We start from the raw sequence: 9,933 nt of genomic DNA, 5'->3' as shown, positions 1-9,933 counted from the left end.
TTTTTTCTTGCTGAAGGGATGGAGGAATTAGCAGATGTTATGTGAGATCTGTCTCCACAGCATTGCCTGCTCACCATGGCTCTTTCCACATGGCAAGGGACACAAATACTTTCTAGCATATTCAGATTCTGACTGTATCAGGTCCTTCATAGGACAAATGAACAATTAGTTACAGGGCAAAGTCCTTGGTGCCATGAGCATATGCCAAGGAGTGGAAACAATAGTGTAATCGAAAGCATCTAACTTATGTGCAAGAGGACTATAAATACACATTTTCTCAGTATGTAAAATATGATTTATTATATTTCGGCCATTCATAAGTATCAACACAATGCAGTCTGTTCAAAAACAAATGTCTTACCAATAAATATCTAAACATTAATATTAATTTTTTGAACAAATGCATACAGTGTAGTAACTCAATATTGCACAATGAGCTTCAGATGCCATATTACAATTTCCATAGTGCATTCAATTTGTTACAGGGATAATTTGCCACAAATACTGCAAAGCATTGGAGCAGACTTTTCCAAGCAGGAACAAGTGAACTACTTCAACAAGGAGTGAAGGCTGATCTTCTCCATGTAAAGTGAATGATTGTGTCAATATCCTAAATTAATTAGTTCTGGATTTACGGAACTATATGTTTTCATTAATGAGGAGCCTTTGTTTCTAGTACAATTATACTACACTTTTAAAAAAATTTTTTTAAAAAAAATCACTTCTTAAATTGAATGAAGTTATGAACTACCAACCCCAATAGCCAATTGTTTACTCTTGACTGCATCTAAATATAAAATTTACCTTTCATCTTTCAGAGATGTACCTTATTTATTACATTTTGAAAGCCTGACTGTACTACCCTCACTCACAATGAGTAGAACCTTACTCCTCAAATACATCCATCCAATTCAATGGGACTGTTTTAGCAGTAAGGTACCATTCAGTATGAGCAAAGAAGGCCCAGTCTGTCCTTAATCGTTTTCAATATATGAACACAGCTACAGCTTTATATATATATAATTGGATCTGTATGGCCACAGCCACTGTATATTACTTGACAACTGTCACCCATAGGGCCAGATCCTGCAAACATTTGCTGCTAGACATTGTTGGATGAGGAGTCTTATTGACTTGACTCACTGTAGTAAGCAGTATGGCTGTAACAAGTGTTGGCATGATTGGGCCCCTAAACAATGTTCCCAGGTTTCACTTTTGTGCATTCTCCATATAGGCTCTGATCCTACAGTCCTACTAGGATAAAATATTATTACCTTCAGTGGGAGCTTTGTCAATGGAAGGACTATGGAATTCAGCTCAGAGGGTCTGATTCTCATTTACACTAAGGACACTTTATGCTGCTCTGACACTGTAAAGGGGCCTTAACATTGAAATATATTACACTGATAGCATGTTAAGGCTGCTTTCCACACCTAGAATGGTATAAAGTAGCCTTAGTATAAATGAGAGCCAGGACCAGAGAATGAGTATGGCTGACTTGTAAAGATTTTATTATCAGTATCATTTTAGTGCTTAGAAGTAGTATCTCTTTAATTCAAAGAAAATTCACTCACCAAGTGATACAATTAATAATTTCTATGAAACTATTGGTTAAAATGTTACCTTAGGACTATATAAACCATGAATTATACTACTCGTCTTTGTAGCTTATCTTTATGAGTTTAATTGAATTCTTTAAATTCAGGTCACAGAGATGAAATAGTTAATTTCATCTAAAAGGATATAAGAAAAAACAGGGATTGAAATTATTTTTTTTAAACAAGAAAATATACTTTTTGTGACAGCTAGTATTTTCAACATTAGATTCTTTGCTCCCTAATTACCACCATTGTGGAATCATCTGTAACTCCATCATAAAGTGAAGTATCAGAAAGCGAATTTGCTTCTTAACTTTTCACATCAAAATTCAATGTAGTACTATGGAATGTTTCAAAAGTCATAGATGATTCCCAGATAAAATCAGGTGTCTGGTTTTTGCAAATTTACTTTAAAAAATCAATTCTTGCAAATAATAAATACATAATGCACTGGACTACAAAATTCTATGATACAGATGATTTCAGGGAAAAGTCTGGTTTTAGAATGATCTAAACTATCTCTAATAAAAGAAGGTAGTCTCGAAAACAGAATTAAACACATTTTATTTTACTACAAGTTGATGTTTGCGATGTGTTAAAAACAGATTACCTTTGCTATCTAGTTGTGTTTATTTGTGTTTTCAGTAACAACATTTGATAGTGTAGCTAATATACTGAATTAATTCCTGGCTAACAAGTTGTCCTAGCTTGTTTTTGTTTTATTTTGATTTGCAACCAATCAATAAGTCATGGAAACTACAACAGAAATGCTACATCTTTCTAAAGGACATTTCACATTTGCAGATTGAAATTTCTTTTTTTTTTTTTTTTTTTGATAGCCCAAGGTTTCAATCTTCATTTGTATTTGAAAACAGCATTGCGTCTTATGCCCAGATCTGTAAAGATAAAATTCAAACAATTCTTTAGGGAATTTTAGTTTATATTCCATACAAACACATAGGTTTTCAACAAAAGCCTGGTTAATTTGCAAGAGAGCCAAATTCTTTTCTTGGAACTTGTAAATTATGTTAATGGTAAAGAGTTGAGGATGGAGCAGTTACTTTAACTGATAATTTCATAATTTCCCAGTGTTTAATTGTTTAGTGATAATGTTCTGCTAACACTTTCTTTTAATGATGAATATGTTCTTGACTTGGGGAAATATTTAGGCCTTATCTACTGTTTGCAGCAGTAGCCATGATATTACGGGGCTTTAATTTCTTTGAAACAACTGGTTTCATATTTCATCCCCTGGACATTTTCCATAATGAATTTACCAATGGAAATCCCTGTATTTTTGGAAAGAAAAATCCCTTACTCGTAGAGTGTGATCCCATGATCCTGAGCAGAAAGCAGTTCCATCAGGTGAAACGCGTAAGGTGCTAACTCTGTTTTCATGACCAAACAGAATGGATACACGAGACCCTTTCAGAACATCCCATACATTTATGGTGTAATCATTGTAACCACCAAATAGTAGGCGACCTGCAAACAGAATCACATTTATGCAGATTAATGGCTTAAATGGTTAAACTTCTAAGTAATAACAGTTAATGAAAGGAGAGGAAGGAGGGTTTTCTGGCTGAAGAAAAGCTGTTTGTAAGAAGTTTGAGGCAGAGTCAGGAATAGAAGTCAGATCTCCTGATACTCAATCCTATGCCTTAAATACGATATGCCAAAATATGCCATCCTCACTCTACTTTCATGGGCACTATAGGATGTTGCTTCAATGCAAAGGTGTATATGTTCCTTCTAAATTGGACTACATTACTCTTTGTGCATTCCAAAGCAAAATCATGCAAGTCCAGCCTCAGATTTTGGGTGCCCACTTTGCTACAGAAAATGTATTTTACTTTGTAACTACATGACACTTAACATGTCAATATCGTGGCTCTGCATGGATATTGATTGACAGCCTCTGCTGGTCAGCTATTACTGGCTTCTGCAACTGAAAAGTAATGGTATTTGAGCCCTCTTATTTAAAAGAGTATTAAAAATTCCATGATTGCACTTATTAAAAACATGCAATATCTTTCAACTGTTACAGATGAAAGATTCATTCAAAAGAGTGATATAGACTGAAGGCAAATAGAGCACTTTAACAATTAATATCAGACAAAAATATTCTGATCATATTCTGGATATGTTTATAAAATTGTTTATAAAGGGTTACCAAGTGATTAATAGATGTTTTAATAAATGGTTAATCAATTATTATAGCTTGTTATAGAGTCCAACAGTTCAATATCTTGAGCACAACTGTGACTTATATAACCACCTACAGCAACTTCTACTTATGTGCTTATAACCACCTATATCATATACTACTCAGGTCTGTAACATGCTTATAACATGTATTAATCATTTATTAACCTTTTATGAACTATTTATAGTATACCCTACATAGAAAAAGTGACCAATATTCTATTTCTAGTTGCATTTGAGGTGGATTTAAAAGTGATGGGTGAAATCCTGGCCCCACTGAAATTAATGGCAAAACTCCCACTGACTTCAGTAGGGCCAGGATTTTACCTCATAGCCGCATATTATTTGTTGATAAAATTTAAAAATAACCAATTACATTACTTAATAAAAAAATCTTTTACAAAGAAAGAAGATATTTTAATGGATGGAAAATTTCTTTCCATATTTAATTTAGCTCATTTCTAATAACAAATGTTCTCAATTTAAGCTGAAAAAAGTATTACATTACAACCTCAGCTGCATCCCTGTCTAAATGCCTCCCTGCAGCAAAAACCTACATATCCCTCAAAATTCAAATCTCACCACTGAGAGAGAAATCCACGCTAGAAGCTCCGAAAATGATGCTCTCTTTGGAATAAATTGCTACTTCTCGATCTGCACGAAGGTCATATAAACGACACTAGAATTAAAGCAAAAACAACATACGTTCATCACTAAGGATTAGACCCAATTGCTACTCCCTCACCCTGCGCAAAGCATGAGGAAGGGGACAGGAATTCCAACCCTGTGGGCATGATGTGGAATGGCTGTGCAGCTTCTGCTCATGGGCTATCAGAGTATCTGGGACCACTGCACAGGCTGTTTAGACATGTGGATCCTAATTGTGATCTAAATGACCTAAGGCTGACTGGCCTAAACTGAGCGATCCGCTTGGCCATTCCTCAAATCATCTCTCCATGCTGACTCAGAGAGGAACTGTGGGTTCCTGGATTCAGAGTATCCACATACAGCTCTTCCACAGTCTATCTGCCCTCCTGCTTCATGATGGGTTTACAATTGGAGAGTAGGTACAGCCTTTTAGGGCTGGCCAGAAAACAATAATTCTATTTCATGCAAAAATGGAAGCTTTCAGAATGTGTTTTCATTCTGCATCAGGACAAAAAACAGCTTTCACAATTTTTCACAAGAAACCACAGAGGGAAATTCCAGAAAATTCCATCCTAGACCTGAGAAAGCTTCCCAATGAAAGTTGAACCACAATCAATACATTTCCACACAACATTTTGGTTTTGATGTAGAAGAATCAGCATTTTCCAAACAAAAAACCCCACACCTTTTGCTGAAAAATTTCCAATCAGCCTTACAGACTTTGGCTTCACATGTCCATTTATTTGCTGATATATTTTAACTTTAATATGGAATAATAATAAGTTTAATATGGAAACTTCTATATTCAGACCAAGAATTTCAGCAGCCTGGAGAACAGCACTTACTCAGCCCTGAAATCATATGTGCTTTTGAAACTGTATTTCAACTAACCTGCCTCAATAAGTTAAGTCTAAGCAAACACTGGCTAGCTGGGTTTGTTAATATTAAGTCTTACTAATGAAATGTGGCTGATATTCAAGTCTGTGCATAAAGCAGAGACTATATTATTCACAGACCTTTATAAACTGCAAGGTATTTGAAGTCAGCGTTTCCTGGCACTATGAGCTAATGAATAATTCTGTCAGAAAATTCTGACAAATGGGTCAGTTCACTCCAAGTGAGAAAACGCCTATATAAACATACATTTATGACAGCCCATCAATCAGTCAGGACACTCAGTTCCACAGCATCCCCAGGCATTCTTTCTGGGTGACAGAAGTCTTACAGTGCTGCTCTCAACATTCTCAATCTAAAGCAGCAATTTGCTATTTCTAATTTAAAAACAAACAAACCCAGTAGTCAGAGGAACTGACCCAACTCCATCCCTCAAAGCATGAAGATGGAATTTTCCATTCTTCTATTAGTTTGGAGAAATTCCTCCACAGTTGATTAGATTTTTTTTTAAAAACTAATAGCACAGTTGCCATAGTTTGTGGTACTTTTGAAAAATGAGTGTTCTCATATGAATTTTAATGATGGAGAATTTCTCCATTTCATTGCCTGCACAATGCAGATGCTTACAGTATGATACCCCTATTTGCTAACATAGACTGTACTCTAAGCTAGATGTATTAATTTATAACAGAGGCTTTTGGCTTCTAAAAACAGCATGCACTTTGTCCAGAAAATGCACAAAATGTCTGACCCCAACCCATTGAAGTAAATAGAAATGTTTCCATTGAGTTAAATCAGCTTTGGATTAGGCCCAAAATTTGTTACATTGTCTGAGCGCTTCAGTAGGACTTTGCGTCCCACCCAAGCTTAAAGGCAATGCTTGAGCAAACAGAAAATATCTCCAAATTCCTTCTGAAGGTCCCCTTTTGAAGTCTGACAAATTTCAGTCCAGATTCTGATTCTTTTGTAGCCACATGGAGACCCATTGACTTCAGTGGGGTCTGCGTATGAGGATCATGTTGCAGAACTGGATTTTTATGGGATAACAGTATATTGCATGTAACATACTGACTTAATGTGCCATGTCCTTTCCTAGGGTCTTATTCATAGATTTGAAGGTCAGACAGAACCATTAAATCATCTCGTCTGGCCTTCTGCATAATGGAGACCATAGAATTTCATTCAGTTTCTCCTGTATTGAGCCGTTAACTTGAGTGTGGCTAAAACATACCTTTCACAAAAGCATCCAGTATTACCCTGAAGACTTCAAGAGTCATAGAATCCACCACTAAATACAGAATAAAGGCCTACTAATGCAACTAGCTGCTGGAGTTACTCCTTTACGTCAAGGGATAAAGAACTGTGCGTTGGTGCTTAAAAACCCATATCCTGTCTTTGCTGATGCCTCATGATGGGGCTGTCATATGTTCACCACATTTTAGAGGGTGAAGCTGATGTTAGTTCCTATAAGAATTTCTCTCTGAAGTGAGAACATAAATTTGAGTGAAGTGCAAACACACATATTGATACAGCATCAATTAGTCTCCACATAAACACTTGGAAGTTGGATAGTCTATATTCCAGAAGAAGATTGGCGCAGAGCTAAACTTTGCTTGTGTTTTTGTGACTTCAGGATTGTTGCAGCCCAGAGTACATTAAACTGACACCGTGCTGACAGACTGGCCCATACAGAGCAGCAGCTTAAAGCTACCTTTGCACAACCACTTGTGACTTCTGCTTTATCATCTGGCCTTACCAGAGGATTTGGGACAGATCGTAGAGCAACCACAGAGGGGAAGGAGTTTAGCCCTCCTAGCAGTTCCCAAGAATGGAGCACAATTTAAAATGGCAGCGAATCAGTCGAAGGCTTTAAGGGAAAATTTTCAGCTGGACTCTATTTATGTACCTACAAAACTCGGGGGAGCATACAGCAGCACATGCAAATTTAGTCTGCTTGTGTAAACAGATGCGACTGCAAATTTTACAGGCAGATTAATGGAGAGAGTTTGAGTATTTGCCTAAAAATCTTTTTGAAACTCGTTGTATGCCTCCCATAGTGACGCTGCTCATCTGATAGCATGCACGAAGCTGGAAGATCTCACCCAGAAATCCTCCCAACCAAAACCTTCCAAAGGCCAGCTAGGAATTCTGCAAGCATTTCCCTATATCCACATATTAATAACTTGGGTCTAATAAAATCACTTCATGTCAGCTGTGAATTTGGTCCATTCTTTGTAGGGATTTATGATATGAGACTTAAATCTTTTCTAAATGAAGTTCTTGAATGAACTTACTGTGGCATCATCAGAACCAGAGGCAAAAGCATCCCCACTTGGGTAGTATCTGTGCGGGGGAAAAAAAAAAATACAATGATGTGTTAGTCAAATGAAGTAGGCTTTCAGAAATAAAATCAACATGTAGCTTAATATTACACTGTTGAAAAAGTGTTCGGCCAGAAATGCACTGACCTGACGCTATTGATATCTGATTCGTGAGTTTCGAATGACTGGATACACTGTCCAGACCTCATGTCCCAAACCATAGCTTTCTTGTCACACCCCTAAAAAGAGAAATAATTACCCCAGTTATACACAGACCAATTCACACAGGTGAAATAAACACCCCCTTTCAATTCCAATTAAGCTCTGCACCTCACATCTCCTAAAAGGATACACTTTAGCAAAGCTGCTCCAGATACTTAGGGTATATTTTCAGAAAGCCTGCAACTTGGTCCCCCTTTTTATGAGCACACAAAGATTTGCAGGAACAAATCTGAGTACTTGCACCACTTACTGCCCATTTTGCACCTGCAATTGATTAGAAGGAGGCACCAGCACTCAGATTTGCACCTGCAATTCAGTTATGCATGCAAATGTTGCAGCACAGAAACTGGGCCACAGACCCCTGAAACTTTACCCCTAGGGGTCTGGCAGAAATACGTGCAGTGAGACTGTACAGAAGAACCTTGCAGTTGTTTCTGAAACTTTCTGAAAGAAATACCTTATGATTAGATAGATAGGTAGAATACTCCCTTTGCAGTACGTAAAAGGAGCTGTTAGAGCATTACAGGCGGCAAAACAATAGTTCAGTTAAACTACTCAGCCACTGTCTTCTCTATCTTTTTCATCCTTTGTCCCATTTATTTCCTTCCTTTCTTCCCCAGGAAATATTCTCTTGTTGTGAACAGTAGTTTAATAATCAGAAGAAGCACAAGGCTGTCTAATTACACTGCGCTACAGCAGGTAAGAAAGTGGGTTTGCTGTTTCTTATATGGACAGCACTCATAGGCTGAACAGAGTGCTGAAAGTCAGGATCCTTCTGAGTTCTAATCTTGGCTCTAATGCCGACTCGTTGCGTGGCCTTTGGCAAACCACTTGGGTCCAGATTTTCAGAAGTGGCTTCTAAGTTTTGGCACCCAGTTTTAGAAACCACTAGGGCAGGGGTGGGCAAACTGCAGCCCATGGGCCGGATCCGGCCTACCAGCAATTTTAATCCAGCCCTTGAGCTCCCGCTGGGGAGTGGGGTCTGGGGCCTATGCCCCGTTCATAGTTGCCGAATCCGTGGGTGCTCTGGGGCTGAAGCACCCATGGGGAAAAATAAGTGGGTGCTCTGCCTCCATTAACAGCCAAGCTTCCCTCCCCCCTGCTTCACCTCCTCCTCCCTCCTGGGTGCGCCACGTCCCTGCTCCTCCGCCTACCCCCCAGTGCTTCCTCCAACCGCTGCCAAACAGCTGTTTGGCAGCGTGCTGGGAGGGAGGGAGAAGAGCAGGAAGGTGGTGCGTTCAGGGGAGGAGGCGGGGAAGGGGTTGGAATAGGGACAGGGAGGGGACTTTGGGGAAGGAATCACATGGAAGGGGTGGAGTGGGGGCAGGGCCAGGGGTGCGGCATGTGGGGGACGTCGAGCACCCAGGCGAAAGCGGGGAAACGGCACTCCAGCTGGGGAGCAGGTTCGGGGGCCGCTCCACGTGGCTACCGTAAGCAGCGGCATGGCCCCTTCCAGCGCTCCAGCTGAGGACCAGGGTCCGGGGCTGCGCTACACGGCTCCCGGAAGCAGCGGCATGGCCCTCCCCTCTGGCTGCTACGCGTAGGGGCAGCCAGGGGCCAGCGCTCTGCATGCTGCCCTGCCCCAAGTGCCGCCCCTGCAGCTCTTATTGGCTGGGAACTGCAGTCAATGGGAGGTGCAGGAGCAGTGCCTGCGGACGGGGCAGCGCACAGAGCCACCAGGCCACACCTTGCGTAGGAGCCAGAGAAGTGACGTGCCACTGCTTCCGGGAGCTGCTTGAGGTAAGCGCTGCCTGGGACCTGCACCCCTGAGCCCCTCCCCGTGCCTCAACCCAAAGTTTGCCCACCTCTGCACTAAGGCCTGATTTTCTGAGCTGCTGAGCACCCCATACCTCCAGCTGAAGTCAATGGGAGCTGCAAAAGGTCAATATCTCAAAACAATCAAGCCCTAGAGGTTTATACAGCAGAGGCCCCAAAATGGAGGCAGCCAAAATTAGAGGATTACACAGCATGATGCTTGAATCTCCACTGGCCGTTTCTTGCCAGCACTCCTACAGTTGCTGCCAGTGGTGGAGATGCAGCGCAGC

At 40.1% G+C, this 9,933-nt stretch overlaps 1 protein-coding gene across 1 annotated transcript in view; it reads right to left on the bottom strand.

Moving 5' to 3' along the window:
• Positions 1–272: 272 nt before the first annotated feature.
• The window catches only part of GNB5 (G protein subunit beta 5), a 28,275-nt gene continuing 18,614 nt past the window's right edge, over positions 273–9,933 (bottom strand). The window contains exons 7-11 of the mRNA XM_073303854.1: positions 7,814–7,905; positions 7,640–7,688; positions 4,386–4,482; positions 2,917–3,083; positions 273–2,494 (exon numbers count right to left, since the gene is read on the bottom strand). Coding sequence (XP_073159955.1) covers positions 2,483–2,494; positions 2,917–3,083; positions 4,386–4,482; positions 7,640–7,688; positions 7,814–7,905 — 417 coding nt within the window. The 3' untranslated portion in view covers positions 273–2,482. The remainder of the gene's footprint in view (positions 2,495–2,916; positions 3,084–4,385; positions 4,483–7,639; positions 7,689–7,813; positions 7,906–9,933) is intronic.

Source organism: Lepidochelys kempii, chromosome 10 (genome assembly GCF_965140265.1).
Source record: "Lepidochelys kempii isolate rLepKem1 chromosome 10, rLepKem1.hap2, whole genome shotgun sequence".
Lineage (NCBI taxonomy): Eukaryota > Metazoa > Chordata > Testudines > Cheloniidae > Lepidochelys > Lepidochelys kempii.
Note: the sequence above shows the minus strand (reverse complement) of the source record. Positions and strands in the feature narration are given on the sequence as shown.